Below are 21,952 nucleotides of genomic sequence, written 5' to 3' on the forward strand. Positions count from 1 at the left end.
TGGAATGCTCGTGGTTTGGGGAACCCAAGTGCTATCCGGAAACTTCGTTTGCTTGTTAAAGAGCAAACCCCCACTGTACTTTTTATTATAGAAACTAAATTACCTTGTAATTCAATTTCTCGCTTTTGTAGTCTTTTACATTTTAGTAATGGTCTAGAAGTCCCTAGAGTTGGCTTAGGTGGTGGTTTAATGTTGTTATGGAAGGATGATGTTGATGTAACTTTGAATAGTTTCAATGCAAATGTTTTTGATTGTTATTTGGCTTTCCACAATGGTCCTAGTTCTCACTTTACTGCTTTCTATGGTGCCCCTAATGTTGCTCATCGTGTACACACTTGGACTCTTCTCAAAAGATTGAAAGATGTTGCTCCTTTGCTTCCTTGGGTTGTCATTGGGGATTTTAATGAGATTCTATATTACCACAATAAAAAGGGAGGTAACAGGCATTGTGAATCTCAGATAGAAGATTTCAGAACTGTTTTGGATATGTGTAATCTCAGTGAATTGCCTTTTACTGGAGACCCTTTTACTTGGATTAAAGGGAGACTCAAAGTGGATACCATTCATGAGCGATTGGATTGGTGTTTTACTAATGATAGTTGGAACTCATCTTTCCAACCTTTAGTAACATCCCATTTGGATTACTGTTATAGGCATAAATTTACCCTCCCTGCGAGAAAGACTTGTCTATAGAGAACTCGTTGTATTGAAGGTAACTCGCAATATTATAGTACTCGCAGTACCGAAAGAAAGGATCTCGCAATATTAACTAAAAGAGATCTCGCTATATTAAGAAAGGCACACCTCGCATATTTGATGAAGTCGCAGTATCAATAGGGAAAGACGCAAATACATACACCAATTAACGGAAGTCAACAGTCAAACATTTAAGGAGCATTCATGACAAACGTTACATATATTTATAACCGTTGTAATTAATTTGATTAATAAGCATATTATTGTTATTGTAACGGTCTCATTATGGCCATTATTTGTAACCAATGCCTACTACCTATAAGTAGGGGCTTCCCCCTCCATTCAAAGGGGGGCTGATCTGAATAAAGAAACAGAGCTAGAGTACTCTTTTCAACAGTGGATTAGGCAGGCCAAGCCCAAAGCTCCTGCTGAACCACTATATTTTTCTGTGTCTATTTTATACTATTCATAATACTCGCGTATGTTATACTATATTCTTTGAGTACTTGCTATTCTAAGGGAGTACTCGCATATCTATTTTTGGTATCCAAGTAGCCCTTGAATACTCGCACAAAACTGGTGTTGTCGAAATTTGCTCGACAACAATTGGCGCCGTCTGTGGGAAACGCGTTGTATAATACTTCTATGATTTTTGAGGAGAGTCATGGCGTGACGAGCCCCTAGCACAGAAATCAGAAATCAAAAATCAACCACTAGCATTCAGAGATCAGCCAAAATCAACACAAATCATCTTTCAAGATTATCAAGGCACTATTCAGAGAAAAGAAATTTTACATCAGCAAGCAATCTCAGCAGCCTCCAACCTGGGAAAAATCCAGTTCAAGAAATCAAAAATAAATACAATATATTCAACGAAAAATGAGCGGATCTCACTGCTAGTTCAGAATCTAGAGCCGCCTAAATACGCTCAGATCATGGAGCTGGTCAGGTCCTAGTGCACGTCGAGTTCTATCACTGTCCTTGAAGCCGTACAAGTTTTGAGGACGCTTAGATTTTGGAGTCGCTCGGACATCGAAAAATCTCGACCTTTTTCAGAGATTATAGAATAGCAACAACAGAGTATATTTCTTTTACTCCTGCGAGAATACTAGGGGCAGAACAATATGGCATAAAGAAGAAGGTCGGAAAGAGGGAGCAACCCGTCATTGTTCTCGCATCCACAAAGAAGCGACCCCAAAAATTGCAACAAAGGCTCCAGCAATCGCAAAATAAAGATCCGTTTATATAAGTGAAATGACGTTGGCAAGAATAAAATGGATATTCATCTGGTATTCGGTGAGCGCGGGGAAAGATAGACACTATGGCGTCGAAATCGAAACCCGCCTGGTTGTCTCTCTTGTCATCGATTAGAGAATTTCAAGCGATGACTCTGTTTTGAATTGGAACGCCAATACTAGATATTCCAACCGCTCAGCCATTAAAAACAAATCAATTTCATATTAACGGCAGTAGAAGAGGAAATCCAAAGCGCTGTTGTCATTTTTTGTTTCTTTCCTACGAGGAAAATATTTATGGAGATTTTTTAATCGTATATATAACTGTCGGCGCTTGAAGATATTGCCCATTTGATAAGATAATCACAACCCTATACAATTTGATTGGGTATGAATATAACAACAAGCCCAATTCTATTTGTTGAAAGCCCATTCGTTATATTGTGTATTTGGTTATTCAAAGCATAATTAATGGAGAACAGACCAACTTTTGTCCATTCAAATTGGAGGCCTTAATTCTCGAAGTCCAAATGTTCGGCGTGACCAAAAGCAAGCACGAAATGATGTTTGGAATTCAACTCCCAAATGCTTCCAGAAAACTTGCTATTCTATTTCTATTTGCAAATGGGTGAGCCCTACGTGTGCTCATTTTTTTACAAAATTATCTAATAAGTTCGAAATTATGCATATGTACTCTCAAAGAGGCAAGCTCAAACACTTATTTTTTGTATACTAAAATACCAAGTATATGGCAAGCTCGCGATAGTGCTCGATTATTTTTACCTATAAGCACATCGCAAGTATGGCCAATGCCTCGCTAGGCACCATTCTGATTCAATCGGGCGCACAAACCCGAAAGGTTTGCTGGCTAACGTCTCAGAAAAATTAAAGAATCGAACCCTACTCAAAAGGTTCGGACGATGAATTAATTACCAAAGGCAAAAGACTTTTTTGTCTCATTTTAGGGCCCGATGGCCCACTTGGTAAATACCACACTCTTATATATCGAATATATAAAAGTAAAGAGGTACGATACATTAAAGGAACGAGAAGGAATCAATCAACGCCTGGACGCTATATGTGCGGATAGCCTAACGCCTACAGATTACCAGGTGCACTTTTTCCTTTATTTTAATCAAGTCCAACACTTTGGTCAAATAATTATTCTATATTTGATAAATTATTATCCGCTAACTTCTAAGGGGAATAGAAATGCATCTGAATGCATGATAAAGCTATGTGCTCATTTTATTTGTAAAGTAGAGTGAAACATGACACTTATTTCTTGCATAATTATTTATGAGCGTATTGCAATACCCATTTTTTCATAATCGCAAATTGGCGAGCCCAGTGTGTGCTCATTTTTGCATGATACTTAGAGCCAACTATAATGCTCATTTTTGTATACGCTCACAAATAATTGGCAAGTCGAAAATAGTGTTCATTTTTGCCCACGATTATGCTTATCTAATCGCAAATTGGTGAGCACTGTCTGTGCTCATTTTTGCATGGCTATTTAGGAGCCAAGTATGCTCTTCATACATTTATTCGTTCATTGGCGAGCCCAATGTGTGCTCATTTTTTGCATAATTATTTGGGCCAACTATGCTCATTCTTAAGTAATCGCAAATTGGCGAGCTACGTGCGTTCATTTTTGCTTAATTATTTAGTGAGTCTATTGCAATAATTATTTTAATAATCATAAATAGGTGAGTCCAAAGACTCATTTTTGCATGATAAAATAACAAGTTTATTGCAAACCCCTGATGGTGCTCGGTACTTTTAATACTAGCACATTGTATATATGGCCAAATCTATGCCTTATTTGGACGATTCATAAAAAAATTGCCTCTCCATCCTAACGGACAGTACAGACTCCAAAGAGTTCTGCTGACAGGGCATCTTGAAAATATAAATGATGATCGACAGTCATTATGAAAACCTCGATAAGGTAAAACTAAAGATCACCTGCAATGTGACAGATCAAATGTCCCTCGAGAAAAGTTCAACGATTAGACAGCAACATGTCATCGCAAGAACTAGGGGCATGATAAGAGAGCAATTCCCACAGTATTTCCTTGCATGATCGAAACTTGCGAGAAGGTGCGACCGAGATAGGGTCTAGTCGCACACTATGCATCGCATAGTAAAAAGAATAAAAGCGGGACGTAGAGAGAAGTTAGCACAGTCGAGACATATATCGAGTATATGTGATGACCCGGTGTTTCTCCCTCAAGCCTATGTAAAGACTGCATCTTTACCAGCATTTGGTCCGGATGATCAATGTGCACGAAAACTCGACCAGAACCTGCGAGTTCTATGTTGTCAGCACACATGAATGCCCGATATGCGACCCATTTAGTCGCAGGCACTCCATGTAATAAGAACCCCGAGAGGTTCCTACACGAATGCTTGATATGCGACCCATTTAATCGCATGCATTCCATGAGTTAAGAACCCCGAGAGGTTCACACATGAATGCTCGATACGCGACGCGTTTAGTCGCAGGCATTCCATGAATTAAGAACCTCGACAGGTTCATACATGAATGCCCGATATGCGACCCATTTAGTCGCAGGCACTCCATGTAATAAGAACCCCGAGAGGTTCCTACACGAATGCTTGATATGCGACCCATTTAGTCGCAGGCATTCCATGTAATAAGAACCCCGAGAGGTTCGTACACAAATGCTTGATATGCAACCCATTTAGTCGCAGGCATTCCATGAAATAAGAACCCCGAGAGGTTCATACACGAATGCCCGATACGCGACCTGTTTAGTCGTAACCATTCCATGAGTTAAGAACCCTGAGAGGTTCGCACAACAAAACAAACCTCAAGAGGTTTGTGCATTTATTTGAAACCCGTAAGGTTCATACATCAGTGCAAACTCCGAGAAGTTCATGCATCAATTAGAACCTCACAAGGTTCATAAAAACCCCGATAGGCTCATACACCAATGAAAACCCCGCGAGGTCCATGCATCAATATGAATCACGAGCGGTTCACACATCCAAAAGAATCCCGCGAGATTCACATTTTTATTATGCGATGGTCTTATAAGAAACCTGCGAGTTTAGATAACCAATCGAAAATGTGACGCACAACATGAATAAGGCATCATGATCATCGACAAACGCGGGCTTGGACTATTTTAAGTTCTCCAGCACAGAGCAAGCTATACTGAAGAACTAGGGGCATGTGTTATAGGCATAAATTTACCCTCCCCGTGAGAAAGACTTGTCTATAGAGAACTCGTTGTATTGAAGGTGACTCGCAATATTATAGTACTCGCAGTACCGAAAGAAAGGATCTCGCAATATTAACTAAAAGAGATCTCGCTATATTAAGAAAGGCACACCTTGCATATTTGATGAAGTCGCAATATCAATAGGGAAAGACGCAAATACATACACCAATTAACGGAAGTCAACAGTCAAACATTTAAGGAGCATTCATGACAAACGTTACATATATTTATAACCGTTGTAATTAATTTGATTAATAAGCATATTATTGTTATTGTAACGGTCTCATTATGACCATTATTTGTAACCGATGTCTACTACCTATAAGTAGGGGCTTCCCCCTCCATTCAAAGGGGGGCTGATCTGAATAAAGAAACAGAGCTAGAGTACTCTTTTCAACAGTGGATTAGGCAGGCCAAGCCCGAAGCTTTTGCTGAACCACTATATTTTTCTGTGTCTATTTTATACTATTCATAATACTCGCGTATATTATACACTATATTCTTTGAGTACTCGCTATTCTAAGGGAGTACTCACATATCTATTTTTGGTATCCAAGTAGCCCTTGAATACTCGCACAAAACTGGTGTTGTCGAAATTTGCTCGACAACAATTACTATGCTTCGGATCACAGGGCAATTGTTGTAAATGTGTTGCTTTTGAACTCTACTGTTGCAAAACCAGCAAGAAAAACACGCTTCAGATTTGAGAAAATGTGGCTCAAGGAGGAGGATGCTGCTGTCATTATCCGATCTAATTGGTCACCTGACTGTTATGGCAGTGTTGATGTTTTCCTGAATAACCTCTCCTCTTGCACGGATGCTTTACAACAATGGCACACTAGGAAATTTGGGAAGATGAAGAAGGATATCTCTCATCTGCAACAATCTGTTGCTGCACTAAATAATGCAGTAGACAGAACCAATGATACGGTTTCTCAGCTCAAAAATACTGAAGCAATCTTGGATGATTTGTTGGCACAAGAAGAAGAATATTGGCATCAACGATCGCGAGTGGATTGGCTACAATGTGGAGATCAAAATACTAAATTTTTTCCACGCTCATGCAACTTCACGGAAGACCAAAAACACTATTAAATCACTCATTAATGATCAAGGCATTACTGTAAACAGCAAGGATGACTTGACTCAAGTGATCTGTTCGTTTTATTCTTCATTATTTACAACTGATGGTGTCCAACCTGATTCACTCCAGCTTGTACTAAATGCCATTCCTGAGAAAATTACTTCTGAAATGAACCTGTCACTCACTGCACCTTTCACACCAGAAGAAGTTGTTGCTGCCCTCAAGTCAATGAGCCCCGATAAAAGCCCTGGGAGCGATGGTATGTCCGCCATGTTCTACCAAAATTATTGGGACATTGTTGGCATCTCGGTTACACAAATTGTTCTTGGAGTTCTTAATGATGGTAATGATATGACTCAACTTAATAAGTCAATAATCACTTTGATTCCTAAGGTTTCTAACCCATCATCCATGAGTGATTATAGACCTATTAGTTTGTGTAATGTTATTTACAAGCTTATCTCCAAAGTCATTGTCCTCCGCTTTCAAAAAGTATTACCATTTGTCATCTCTGAAACACAATCAGCTTTTTTATCCAACAGACTCATCACTGACAACATTCTTGTTGCTTTTGAGCTTATCCATTGTCTCAGACATAAGACTCAAGGGAGACTAGAATTTTTTGCTCTAAAATTGGATATGAGCAAAGCGTTTGATCGGGTAGAGTGGAAATATCTTGAAGCAGTAATGTTGAAGATGGGCTTTGCTTCTAAATGGGTGTCACTAATCATGAATTGCATTTGCACCAGTTCTTTCTCATTTTTACTAAATGGGGAAGTTGTAGGCCATGTTCAACCATCCTGAGGGTTGAGACAAGGAGATCCACTATCTCCTTACTTATTCCTTATTTGTTCTGAAGGACTCTCTCGACTTTTGCAATATGAAGAAGCTGTTGGCAATTTAGAAGGTTTACGGTTAACTAGGCATTCTCCATCTGTTTCACATCTCCTCTTTGCTGATGATAGTTTGTTGTTTTGTCGAGCTAATAACCAATCGGCCATTGCAATTCAAAGGACTCTTGACACTTATCATCAAGCATCAGGTCAGATGTTAAACAATAATAAATCCATGATGTCCTTCTCTCCAAACACAGCTGATGTCACCAAAAATTTCTTTGCTCAAACGTTGAATATGCCTATCACGGAATGTCATGAACGGTACTTGGGTTTGCCTTCTTATCCTGGTAGAGACAAGCAAGAACTATTCAGCCATATCAAAGAAAGGGTTTGGAAGCTTCTTCATTCATGGAATGAAAAAATATTTTCGATTGGGGGCAAAGAAGTGTTGCTCAAAGCAGTGGTTCAATCGATTCCTACCTATGCTATGAGTTGCTTCAAACTTACCAAGAAATTTTGCAGCCAATTGGAGAGTATGATGGCCAATTTTTGGTGGGGTACAAATCAAAATGGAACTAAAATCCATTGGAAAAGGTGGAACTCTTTATGCAAATCCAAACATGAAGGAGGTATGGGTTTTAGATCTTTTGTCCATTTCAACCAAGCGCTATTGGCGAAATAAGCATGGAGAATTTTTGAAATGCTGAATTCCTTGTTGAGCCGATTACTAAAGCATCGATATTATTCAACCACATCTTTTTTTGATGCTCACTTGGGACATTCTCCTTCGTATACATGGCAAAGTATTTGTTGGGGTAGGGATCTTTTGGTTCAAGGTATGAGATATAAAATTGGTAACGGAGTTAATATAGCTACTGGAATCGATCCTTGGATTCCTAGTTATACTAATTTCAAACCAGTTCGCTACACAGGTCCACTTACCTTACCTGTTTCCACTTTCATAACCGATCAAAGGGAATGGAACTTAGATATGTTAAATGACTTCTTTCAGCCTATTGATGTTGATAAGATATTATCTATCCCTCTAAGTTTTTTTGCTGCTCAAGACAGATTAATTTGGCATCATTCTTCCTCTGGAATTTATAATGTCAAATCCGGTTTTCATTTAGCCACATCCTTGGAGGAGCAGCATATCTCTTCCACTTCAGATCCTCACCGAGATTGGTGGAGGTAATTTTGGAACATGAATTTTCCACCAAAAGTTCGCATCTTTGCTTGGAAAGTTTTCCACAACATCCTCCTGGTAGCAGCTGCCCTTTTCAAGAAAAAAATTATAGATTCTACAGCATGTTCACTTTGCACTTCTAATTGGGAATCTATAGGACATGCTCTTTTTGGTTGTAAGCATGCTAAAGGGATTTGGACAGATTCAAAATTTTCTCTGGATTATCACAAAGCTCAGTCAATGTTCAATAGAGATTACTTGCTGCATCTATCTTCAATGTACAATCAGGAGGAATTTGAATTTCTCATCTGTATTATGTGGGGAATTTGGTCTGACCGTAATAAAATTTTTCATGGTGGACAACCAAGGCCACGGTCATCTGTTGTGGTTTATGTAACCAACTTCCATCAGGATTTCATTCGTGCCAAGTTAACCAAAGTTCCACCTGCTGTTACTGAGCAGTCTCAAACACACACAGTCACCAATAATACTCTGCAGAAAGGAGTTCCATGGTCACCACCAGCAATCAATGGGTTTAAATTGAATGTGGATGCTGGGACGAATCTGGAGCAGAAAAAACTGGGTGTTGGGGCTATTATCAGGGACCATGAAGGTAAAGTTGTTGCAGCCCTTTCAAAGATTGTGCAGGGAAGCTTTCGGTCAGATGAAATGGAAGCAAAATCCCTCTTCCATGCTCTCAATTGGGCATCACAATTACAATTTCCTGTCACGCATATAGAAACTGATGCATTGCGAGTTTCATCAGCACTTCTTTCGAATGCTACTGATTTATCTAGTTTCTCGGATCTTATATTTGATGTTCGTTGTCTTATATCCTCTTTTCTTGGTGTTTTGATATCCCATGTTAAAAGAACTGCTAACCAGGCAGCTCATGGGTTAGCCAAATTTGCTTTAGGATTGGATGAAGACATGTGTTGGGTAGGAGAAATTCCCTATCCTATTTTCTAGTTGTTGTAAATGATTTTAATTTATAATAGCAGTGATTTTCTCAAAAAAAAAAAAAAAAGGTTACAAATATTATATAAGCAAAACAATTCTTGTATCCAAAATAATATTCAACATATGGCCACTTGCAAAGTTTCTTATTTTTTTTTTAAAAAAAATTACAATAAATAATTATCTCTATTATTTATTTTAATTTCATGGTTACATTCTTATTCAAAAAAAAAAATTCATGGTTACATTGATAGAAGTTTCAACAATCCACGTCACCTCGTACGTATATTATTGTTTATTTTTTTGCTAAGAAACTGAAATTCATTAAGCTAAAACACAAAGTTTGGTGAGCACATGGGGACTCACCTCCCAAAAACGCAATAAACCGTTACAAGAATGGGACAGGCCCCATCGAGCAAGAGTATGCGCAGCATTATTTAAAACACGAGAAATCCAGCTAACCGAACAATCAAAGCAAAGTAACAGATCATAGAGTTTGGCAAAAGAGAAGTGAGACCTCCAAGACGGGGATGTTTTGTCCATCAGACCCTTGACCAACAAAGAGTTATCTGTGTGAAAATCCACCCCCCCTTCTATCTGCAGATTAATAGCCATAGAAACTCCAAAAATCAAGGCCTCCAATTCCCCTTGAACGACATCATGAACCATTACTTTCTTTGCACCAAAAGCCATAACCGATCCAGAGGCATCAAACAGGACCACGGCAACTGCCCCAACCTCCCTGTCCGTTGCGAAATCCACAAATCCTCTCACTCTTCCAGGCCTCGGGAGACCCCATCTGGTTTCCGCCACACCATGACACAGCTTCGGTCTAACTCCTTTCTCAATCCGAACCCTGTCGTGCTCAGCAAAACAGCTCTCAATAATCTTTTGCAAAATCTTAATATCCACAGGCACCCCGTTATGAAAAGCATCATTCCGGCTAAGCCACAATTTATGGTACAAAACTGCACCATAAAGAAAAAAGCTGGACAATTCCTGCGAATGGAGAAGATGATGAAAAGGAGGCTGAGAAAGCCAAGCAACCAACTCTCTCCCATTGTCAAATGAGAGAGCTTCAGCCCGAAGGCCCCATCGAGATGAAAACCATAACCGTTTCGTGACAGAACAACCAGCAACAAAGTGATCTATGACATCCCCGCCTTCATTGCCACAGAGAAAACAAGCACCAGGAGGCTTTCCAAAAATACTCTGCAATTTTGATCCGAAAGGCAAGGCATCTTGGCAAAGCTTCCATAAAAACACCTTGAAACGATCATGAATTTTAGCAAGCCAAATCTTTCCACATATATCATCCTTATCAGCGAATCTTATCTTGTTTAAGTCCCAGTACGCCGCCTTCAAAGAGAAACTCCCGTCCTTAGTAGATTTCCAACAGGCCACGTCCATGGACGGGAGAGAATTTCTGTCCGAGGATTTAATTATCGAAGCCACAACAGGAAGAAAGACATTATCAATCATTCGCTCGTTCCATCCCGAGTTATCACTATCAACCAAGTCATTAACCGAGGCCGAGTTCGTTGTCAACGGATTGATGAGACCTTTGTGGATAATAGTACCCTCTCCACAGATCCATTGTTGGCACCAGTAATCAATGGAGGAGTTTTGGCCACCAATCCAGATGCTATTATCAGCTATGAAGTCCCTAGTGGCCCAAATGCCTCTTGCCACGGGAGAGGCTTTAGAGGGAAGAGAAGTAGAAAGGAAGCCAGCACCATTGCAATATTTTGTATTAATGACCTCAGTCCAAAGAGACATAGAGCCAGAGGCTAGGAGCCAACCTAATTTAACGAGCAAACAGAAATTGATGTCCTTGGCTCGTCTAAAGCCCAATCCGCCACATGACTTAGGTTTACAGAGGCTATCCCAGGCCTTCAAAGATAAATATCTTCCCTTTTTACAATGGCCAGTCCACCAAAACTTTCTTATAATGGCATCAATGCTATCAGTAGTCTTTTTGGGGAGTAAGAAAGTTGACATTGTATAGATAGGAATAGAAGCAAGAACACTTTTAATTAGAGTCATCCGCCCAGCTTGTGAAAGCATATTAGCCCTCCAACCTTCCAGCCGAGAGCTTATCTTGTCAATAGCAAAATGAAAATCAGAGCTTCGCCTTCCATTAAAAATGATTGGGTTACCCAGAAATTTTTCCTCCCCCAACATCTCTTCAAAACCCAGCTCCTGAAGGAATTCCTCACGGCATCTGTCAGGGCAGTTCTTCGAGAAGAAAACCTTGGATTTGGCCACATTAATTCTTTGCCTTGACCAACGACAGTATTTATCAAGAGAATGGGTGATTGTCTCACGATTACCTTGATCAGCCTTAAGGAAAATGAGAAGGTCATCAGCATACATCAAATGGGAAATAGAAGGACCTTCCCGAGAGAAAGAAAAACCACACAAACTGCCATTGCCTTCTTCCCTCAAAAGAATTCTAGTGAGCACTTCCGCACCTATTATGAATAGGTAGGGCGAAAGTGGATCGCCCTGTCTAAGGCCTCTCTTAGGAGCAAAGGACTTAGTTAATCCACCATTGAGCAAAAGTTGAAAGTTGACTGAAGAAATACAGCAGAGAATCAACTTACAGAATAATTGATTAAAGCCCAAGCATTTCATTACCTTCAAAATAAAACTCCATTCCAAGCGGTTGTAAGCTTTTGACATGTCACACTTAATCCCAACATAAGTCGAGTTTCCTTGTCTCTTGTTTAGCTCAAAGAACACCTCATTAGCAATAATTGAATTCTCCACAATCCATCTTCCTTGAACAAAGGCCGACTAGTTTGGAGAAATGATTTTGTCCAGCACCTTGCTAAGCCGATTCGCCAAGAGCTTAGCAACAATTTTATACGAAGTGTTGCATAGACTAATGGGTCTAAATTCATCAAAACAGTTAGCATTGGCTCTCTTGGGAATAAGAACTATAAAAGTTCTATTAATCTCCTTGGTGAAGTTCCCAGTTCTAAAAAACTCCTGCACGAACTCAATGGTCTGAGGGCCGACTATATCCCAATAATCCTTGAAGAATTTCGTAGGGAAGCCGTCCGGGCCTGGGGATTTCAGAGAGGGCATTTCCCACACCACATTCTTGATTTCCTCCGATGATGGGGAGTGAGTAAGGAAAGAATTCTCATTCTCAGAAATGCACGACTCTAACAGGCTCTCCAACTCGGAATCGAAATGAGGATTCGTGGAATTAAAAAGTTCCATGAAATGAGATCTGAAATAATCACTTATAGCATCCTTCCCCTCAATCCAAGACCCATCTTCCTCTTTAATGGCCCAAATAAAATTCCTTTTACGTCTCACTTCTACAGAAGCATGAAAAAATTTTGAATTACCATCTCCCTCCTTAAGCCAACATTCCCTTGACTTTTGCTTCCAAATAGATTCAAGACGTTTTTCTACTTCATCAATCTCAAGCATAATTGATCCTTCCAATTCGACATTCTCCTTAGAGGGGATTCGATTTTGAACTTCAATCAAAAGACGTTACAGGGCCTGGAGTTTAAATTGACAATGCCCGAAAACTTCTTTGTTCCATTTACTGAGGGCCTTGGCAGTGGAGAGAAGTCTGCGGCTCAGCATGAAACTATCGAGCCCCACTATAGCAATGTTCCAAGCTTCCTCAATTATTTTCCGACATCCAGGGTCACGGCTCCAGGCATCAAGGTAGCGAAAAGGCGTCTTCACCACTTCTCTGTCCATACGAGTGTCTAAAATAATGGCGCCATGGTCCGAATGTCTAACAGCAAGATTTCTAACCCCTGCTTTTTTAAAATAAGAAATCCAGGCAGCAGACACAACCACACGATCCAACTTCTCCCGAATTAATCTTTTCCAGTTTTGGCCATTGGACCAAGTAAAGATAGCCCCAACACCCTCCAAGTCGATCCCTCCCAATTTGAACATGAAATCACAAAGACCCTGGCCTTCTGCTCTGGTTACGGGACAGCCACCACATTTTTCTTCAGCCGAGAGAATGGAATTGAGATCCCCCATAACAATCCAAGGGCAAGAATAATTACTCATAGTCACAGATAACTCTTCCCAGAAATCCAAACGCAAAGCACGACAGGGAGGAGCATAAGTAAAACAGCTAATCCACTCCGGGGCATTCCTATCTTCACTAAAACGAACAATGATCTTATGAAAATCCGCAGAGAGGATTTGAAGATTCCACCCACGCCTCCAGAATAAAGCCAGGCCACCAGAATTTCTAACAACAGACACAGAAACGCCTTCCAAGAAACCCAATCTTTGCCACACCTCCTCCATATCCGACGAATTTTTCTTTGTTTCCATAAGAAAGATTACGTCGGGGTTGGCACTCCGAATAATACTTCGGAGGGAATTTACTGCCTCGGGTTTGCCAAGCCCTCGGCAGTTCCACGAGAGGACTAACATGTCGGATTGGGGGGCATGATTCGGCTCGCCTCCTCGGCCATAGAAAAATCCTCATCTCCCAACTTGGTACTCTTCCCAGGGCTTGTAGCAGTAATTGAAGGTAATTCCTTAAGGGGGTCACAGCTAGAGACATCAATGTTGATAGAGTTTAGATTATCAGTAGATTCAGCGCAGAGTTTCTTAACGCCCCCATTAGTTTCTCGAACACAAATTGGCTCTGTTAATAGCTCCAATTTTGGGTCAGGAGGGCCTTCTAATTTCCTTTTCTTGCCAGGCCCAGATGCTCCAACACCGAAGGCCTTTTTACTCCCATCTTCAGTGGATTTAATAAAAATACCACTTCCCTTGCGATTGGGCCTTGAAGCTTTGTGGGCCGACTTGGCTCCAGGATCCAGCACAGCATTAAAAACCATGGCTAAATGGGACACCTTACTCTCATCCACGTCAGCAATTGCCTTCCCTTTTTTCCCAGAATTTGAAAAATTGGAGGGACCACCGTCCTTACTATTAGGGACAACGCATTCGCCCACCACCACGTCCTTTTGTCCTTCCCTTGCATGCACGTATAGATTTTTTCCATGAGGACTAATTTGCCCCTGAGCTTGAGCTATCGACTTTTCCTCGCCGGTAACCCCCTCATCCACCGTGGATACACCAAGAATCGACCCCTCAGCCCCCAGGGTATTCACCCTCCCATGCTTGCTTGTCTCCGCCTCCACCAATGCTTCCATGTGAATTTCAGTACCGATTAAGGCCGGCTCAAAGTGTTTGAAATTATTTTACCAGGATCTTAGATCTACTCACAAGTATGTTGTTTAAACACCCTAAATATGAACTTTCTAAAACGATAAATTAAACACATATAAAGTTAAGAAAACCTTACATTGATGCAGCGGAATTAATGTCTCCTTCCACTCAGATCTCTAACCCTTGAATCCTTTCTGTAGCAGAGTATAATCAAGATCTGAGCCCGAATGTCCTTCTTCTTCAAGTTTGATCCTTCACAGTCTTCCAATCTATGATTGAGTTACTGCTTGCTGTGTGTGGGCACTTACTCTTTCACTAGGGTTGAAAAAGATGAAGGGAAAAGAGAAGAGAGGGTTTCGGCCAGGTATAGAAAGTGGGGAAGGCTCAGTTTTTCTGAAGAGAGAAATTTCTGTCAGAAAAGGTTATTAAAAAACTTGTGATTTGACTGAGCCATCACTTTCTATTTATAGGCAACTACTAGGTTTAGGTTAGGAATTATTTGGCATTAAAATAATGAATATATTAATTTGAAAAACTTCATCTAGTGGCCGGCCATGGTGTTGTATTGGGCCTCACTTGATTTTGCAGTTTTATCAAATTTTATCTCTATTTTCTCAAAAACGCAAATTTTCCAATTCTAACCTTTTAAATGCCAAAACTAATTATTTAATAACTAAAATAGATTATTAAATAATATTGTCATTTAATTTAATTATTAATTAGACATATAAAGTCCATTAATAAATAAATAAACCTAGAAAACTCTTTTCTTTACAATTTCACCCCTGCTTAGTGAAAATTCATAAAATTAGACATAGTCTAACTTTAGAATTATAATTGATCAATCACGAATCAATTAATGAGTCTTACAAGCAGAATGTTCTCAACTAGAATGGGGACCATGGATCTATATGCTGAGCTTCCAATAAGTGAACCAAATTTACCAAGTAAATTCTTACTTATTAATTCTTCGTTGAATCCACTCTTAGAACTTAGAATTGCACTCTCAGACTTATATAGAGCATATTGTATGTTCCACGATATCAATATACTATCTCATTTAACCATTATTATAATCTTATTGTGATTTAAAGATCCTCTATATAGATGATCTACATCGAGATGGGATTTCTTTACCGTTCTCACCCCTCAATGTATTTTGCCCCTTAAAACACTTAGCTACCTGTAAATGGTATTTAGTGATCTAATAATTAGTCAGTTAAACAAGAGCTCATCCATTTACTTCTATTTGCTAAGCTCGAAGGGAATCATCACTTGACTTCTATACACCAGTAGAAGCTATAGATTCCATATTTATGTTCAGCACTCCCACTCAATCATATTATCATGTTCCCAAAATATACGTATCACCCTGACCCGAAAGTAGGCTTAACTAATAAATCAAAGAACATGAATAGCACTCCTGAGTTGAGCCCAAACATATCAGGATTTAGATTCTTTTAATCTTAAGATCAACTACTGACATTGACTTGGAAAGATATGTATAACGGTAAGTTTGTCATATCTTAACTTAGTTGCAATATCGGTCCAGTCCAATGTATACTCCATACATTCGAAACTAGTATACTTTACTAATGTCCTGGAAAGAACATAACACTTACTCCAAGTGTAAGTACACATCATCGCTGATTATCACATTAGTGTAAATCCAATAACACTGATGAAACAGGGACCAAAACTTTTGATTCATATGATCAGAATCACATTCCACTGTGTTGACGATACTGTAATTGTGAATAAACATATGATCTGGATTTAACTGATTTTGTGTGTATGAATGTAACAAACATATTAAACATATTAAACCATTAGCATGTAAAATTCATGCAAACATCAATCACTTCAAATTTCTTATATTGATAACTAATCAGATTGTAAAGAGTTTTATTTAGGGCATAAAACCCAACACAAAGTCCTCCACCCCAGCACACAGGTTTTGCTCCACTACCTCTTGGGCTCTGACTTCCGTAACTTCCCGGTTGAGCCTTTCTTGTTCGTATAGAGCATAGTCAGACAAACAATCTTTCCTACGAGAGCCCAACCGCATCCATGGGCCGTACATCGGAACCGTGTTATTAAAATCATCAGTGATCATCCGTCTTTGGCGCCGGCAAAAGGACTCATCATGACCCACAATTCCACATTTATAGCAGACATAAGGGAGATGCTCATATTTGAAATAACACCAGAGACTAACCCCTTCTTCCATTGGAAGAAATAACCCAACAAGGAGAGGTTTTAAAAGAGAAATACTAACCCTTAGTCGAATGTATTCGTTTGTAGGGAATCCATTTCGCCACATACGATCAATGGAGATAACCGAACCAATCTTGTTAGCTATAGCCGTCGCATTCTTCTGAGTCTAGAAACGAGGAGGAATTTCATAAACCCTTATCCATATTGGAGAGGAGTCCATATCCACCGCACTCCATCTTCCATCTTCAGGCATTGGTTTGACCACCAAGAAACCGTCACACACCGCCCAGGGGCCATTCTTTACTATGAGTTCAGCCTCCGCTTTTTTTGTTAAACGGATAATAAACGTTTTGTTCCCAACATCCTGAAGCTTCCATCCAGGGGACAACTTCCATTTTTTACCCAGCACCGATCGGAGCAGGCCATTGAAAATAGGGCGCTTCGAAATGATTTTTGCCACCACCGATTTCCCTGCCGCCTCACTTCCCAAATCAAGATTAGCTTCCAACGAGATCGAGAGCTCCTCCACCCCACTCACCGTTGTGTTCTCGGTGTTCTTTTCCCCGTCAGTAGAAAACGTCACTAGTTCTTCCATCTTACAGCACTCACAAACAGGAACTCAGAAAAAACTGAGAAAACCAGGCAAGACTCCAACCAGAAAATCTCACAAGGAATTTTACAGAAAGCTACGTAACGAAGATACAGAAAGAAGGGATAAACCCTAGGCCCAAAGGAAAAGGCAGAGACCCACTACAGGGGCTGAACGTACGGATCAGTACGGACCAAAAGTAGTACGGAGAGCATTTTTTTACCGTTTGCATATATGATAGAGATGAAATTACAATATTGTTTATTAAAAACGTAAATAGCAAGAGCAATAATATCTCGACTATAGCGAAACACCTCATTGTTTTATAATCAACAAGAAAGAAGCTCTTGTTCAAAAAAAATATTATATAATGAAAATAAGATAAAGGATTAATTTTTTTTTTCACCCAACAAATTTATAAAGATACTCTAATGGAATGATTTTTATTTTATATAAAATATATATCTACAATTTATAATAGTGTTTTTTTTCTTTATTTTCATATTATTTTAAAATAATATACATATTATATAAAAATAAATTATATTTTAAATATTATAAAAAATTATATTTTAAATATTATAAAAAATTAATGTTATTAGAAAAAAAAAAATACATGATGTTAGGAAAAAAAATTATGAATATAAAATTAAAATAAGTATTGAAATTAATACAAAATAATAATTTTAAGAGTGATTTTTTAAAATTAATTTTTTTATATATATATATATATGGCTGCACTTAAAATTTAATACTTATAATTTAATAGGATGTAAATAAAACTTCCCAAGTACACATTAATAATTAATAGGTTACCATTATTAAATTTCATAAAACTAATAATAATATATATGCAGAAATATTCCAAAGATTACTAGTACCACTAGTACCAAGAAAATCTGTGAGAAGACAACCAAGTACCAACTACGCATAGGCGGCTCTTATGGGGTGCAAGATGTGCTATTGCACAGGGTCCCAAAAAATAAAGGGCCCAAAAAATAAAGGGCCTAATATATATTTTTTTTAATGCCCTTCAATTTTTTTCAATGAATACAACTTTTTAAAGGGCTAACAATTTATGATTGATCATTTCTATGTCAATTTCTAAAATCTATTTTCAATTCTATTATTGCTTTTAAGCAAAAAAAATAAAAATTCATTGTCGCTATTTATTATTTTTTTTCCTATCATTTTTTTGTTGTATTGCAATCAATAACAATTTTTATAAATTAATTGGAGTTTTTTGATGTTTTGTAAAATATATACCGTATATAATAATATTTAAAAATATTATTTATAAATTGTATTTTTTTTTGTAAGGGCCCAATTTAGAGATGGAAATTTATACCGCATGGATGGGTAACCGCGGGGACCCGCCTCTAATGGGGTGGGGATTCCCCGTCTTGGTGGTTAATGGGGCGGTGGTGGGGGACAATTTCAATACCCGAAGCGGGGATGGGGCGGGGGCGGGGATAATACTATCCGCACCATATCCGACCCCGATATAGATATATATAATTTCCTTTTTATTCTTAACATATATATAGTATATATATGATTGATAATCAAAATTATTTTGATTATCATCCATAATCAAAATTATATATCATATGCTTAAATTATGAAGATCTAATAACGATAGTGAACTGATGATCATCGTGGATTACATGTGTAAAGATATTTTCTTCTCGATTCTTAATTTCATCTTTATTTACTTTTTAATTTGTAAGGAGGCTTGAGAGGTATGAGACTATGATCCTATACTTGGGTTATGATTTTTTTGATTTTTTTTTTCAAACTTTGAGACATATTTGTGAGAATATTGGTTTAATTTATTTTTTTCAATTATTTTAAATTACTTTTGTTTTTCATTTTACTTTAATGGATACCCGATGGGTTTCCTATAACCGATGGGTATTCCCCTACCCCGAATCCGTTGGTTATTAGATGGGGATGGGGTGGGGATGGGGGTATAAATAGGTAGCGGGGATGGGGGCGGGGATTGCATTCCCCGTACATTAACCGCCCGATTTCCATCTCTAGCCCAATTTTCAAAATTATAACAGAGTCTCCAAAATATTTAAGACGGCCTTGCAACCAAGTATAGTTTTTCCTTTTTCTGAAAGTAAAACAAATCTCATATAGACATAGTTATAGAACTCGTGAAATATATGTCTAGTCATATAAAAATGAAAGGGTATTATGGGTCAATTATAGCAGCCTTTATATCTTCTTATTAATTATTATACATAAGTTAGGTTTTTATTATATAGAACAGATTCCTTTTGTAGCCTGATCAGCCAATAAATATGCTATATTTGTATCTATAGGGACAAATATGTACATTTATAGAAAGGAAATGAGATCATTTTTGTCCAAAATAAGTTAGTTTGATTGTACAATTATATTCATAGCTAGCTAGGTTTCCTCTCCCTCGCGTTCAATTAAAAAAAGAAGTATATATTGTGTTTATAATTTTCGATTGTCACAAGAGTTAATCATAATCAACATTGTTGTTTTAACATAATATGCGTGGATTGGAACGAAAATGAAATTAGATATTTTTAGGAAAAAAAAAACTACAACATTTCTTGTGCGACGCATCAATCATATCATTGTATTCTTTATTCTTTACTATAAAATGATACATTTGTGTTGGTTTTAAACTGACAATTATACCAATAACATCAAATCCAATAATCGACATATATTCTACAAAGGGAAATTTGAAAAACTATACTTTAAAAACCCTAATATTTTATTCTTAAACCAATACATCTCAAACTAAAAAATATATGACACTTTTAAAAAACTCAAAAATAACCCTCACATTAACTCAACCCCATTTTTTCCCAACCCGCACATGCATCGGACCCATCGGACCACCCCTCCCATCGCACTCGTCGGACCCCATCGGACCCCCCCCCATCGGCCCCATCGAACCCACCCATCAGACCCGTCAGACCCCATATTCGGACCCCCCATCGGCCCCATCAGACCATCTTCTTCCCCAGATCCAAAATGTCAATCTCTTCTCCGTTCACGGATTCGAATCCTATTTTCACAAAAAAATGCTAAAATCTAACAAATAATGTTTCACAAATAATCCCAAACAAAATAAATTTTTTAACCCTTTCTAAAAAAACAAAAAAAACACAACATACCTTGGACATGTTCGATTCGGGTCACCACCGTGGTCGCGGGTTGAGCGTTGACGGTCGAGGGTTGAGCGTCGACGGTCGTGGGTTGAGCGTCGACGGTCGTGGGTTGAGCGTGGGTTGAGACCGGTCGACGTCTGCTGCGGGTTGGGGATTTCGTGGGTTGTCGTGAGTGTTGGTGAGTTGAGAGAGAGGCTGAGATTAGGATTTCAAATGTGAGGGGTAGTTTTGGAAAATTAGTAAAGTGGTCATATATGACCAATTTTAATAACTATGCATTTAGGAGAAAAAATATAAAGTGTTTTAAGTATGGAAATTCAAATTTCCCTCTACAAATGCAAAAAATAAGAGTATTTGCGTCTATTTATTACCAAAAGAACTTGAAACTTTTCGTTGGTTCTCCATCGACGTAAACAAGTATAAAATTACTTTTTTTTTCACTTGTGTTCATCTTTGATTAACACAAACATTAATTTTTTTTTAAAAAAAAAAAAATTGTAATAAGACCATCAAGCCATCGGAGTTCAAACGATCACCAAAACAAAAAATAAAACAGATTTGGAAAATAACAGAAAACAAATCTGAGAGATCTCAGATCACCGGAGCCTGTTCGTTTAACCCGTCTGTCATTAATGCCTCCACGATCAGCGTCCCTATCGTTCGCCATTAACATTGAGATCCCAAACCGAAGAGAGAGAGAGAGAGAGAGAGAGAGAGAGAGAGAGAGAGAGAGAGAGAGAGAGAGAGAGAGAGAGAGAGAGAGAGAGAGACTCGAAAATATTGCTATTTTGTGGAAACGAGAGACTCGAAACTCTTAATTTCTGAATAAGTCACTTTGCCAGAAAAGCAAAAAATATATGAAGTTGTGAATTTAACTCTTCTGACTTCATAGCTCTCAGTTACTATGAAAAACTAGACAAACAGTTGAGAGACAATCAAAATCGGATAAGCAGAACCTAACGCACCAAGTCATATGTCAACCTGGGCGATCGGTGCTCTTTTCGAAGCATTCGGGTTGTCTTTTTAGAACTTTCAAGGTTCTTAATATCATGGACGAGGTCTCTTATCCCATTTTTGACCATTTCAGAGAGAATGATTGAAGTAGAATTTGCATTTGGGTGCAAAACCAGCGAACCATGATGATTTTCAAGTTGGGCGTTGGGCTCAATTTTGAAGCCCCTAGATTTGTCGTTTTCTCCCTAAGTTTACTTGTATCTTTGTTATTTCTAATGACAGAGAAAGGCCCAAAACACTTCTTCAAAAAATTGATTGGAAATAGCCCAGGTTGATAATATGTCAACCTGGGTGCTAGGCCCAGTGCCAGGTGTTAACTTGGGCACTAGGTGCAATTTAAGGCCCTTAGATAATTCTATTTTCTCCCCTAAAAATAGTTGAATCTTAATCTTTGATGAAAATGGAGAATATTCTCGGAAGACATTTTGAAAAAACTCCTCGGAGTTGGCCCAGGTGGACAAAATGTCAACCTAGGTTTTGGGCCAACACCAGGTGTCAACCTAGGCGCTTGTCCCTTATTTTCGCCCCCAATTTGGCCTATTTCCCCAAATAGC

At 38.5% G+C, this 21,952-nt stretch overlaps 2 protein-coding genes across 2 annotated transcripts; one reads left to right on the forward strand and one right to left on the reverse strand.

Moving 5' to 3' along the window:
- Positions 1-8,306: 8,306 nt before the first annotated feature.
- On the forward strand, positions 8,307-9,257 carry LOC115710883 (uncharacterized). Its single transcript, XM_030639236.2, has one exon. The coding sequence runs from the start codon at positions 8,307-8,309 to the stop codon at positions 9,255-9,257; it is 951 nt and encodes a 316-aa protein (XP_030495096.2).
- A 312-nt stretch (positions 9,258-9,569) lies between these two features.
- On the reverse strand, positions 9,570-11,882 carry LOC133036758 (uncharacterized). The gene has a single exon (XM_061113488.1). The coding sequence runs from the start codon at positions 11,880-11,882 to the stop codon at positions 9,570-9,572; it is 2,313 nt and encodes a 770-aa protein (XP_060969471.1).
- Positions 11,883-21,952: the final 10,070 nt, after the last annotated feature.

The sequence above is a fragment of the Cannabis sativa genome, chromosome 4 (assembly GCF_029168945.1).
Source record: "Cannabis sativa cultivar Pink pepper isolate KNU-18-1 chromosome 4, ASM2916894v1, whole genome shotgun sequence".
Lineage (NCBI taxonomy): Eukaryota > Viridiplantae > Streptophyta > Magnoliopsida > Rosales > Cannabaceae > Cannabis > Cannabis sativa.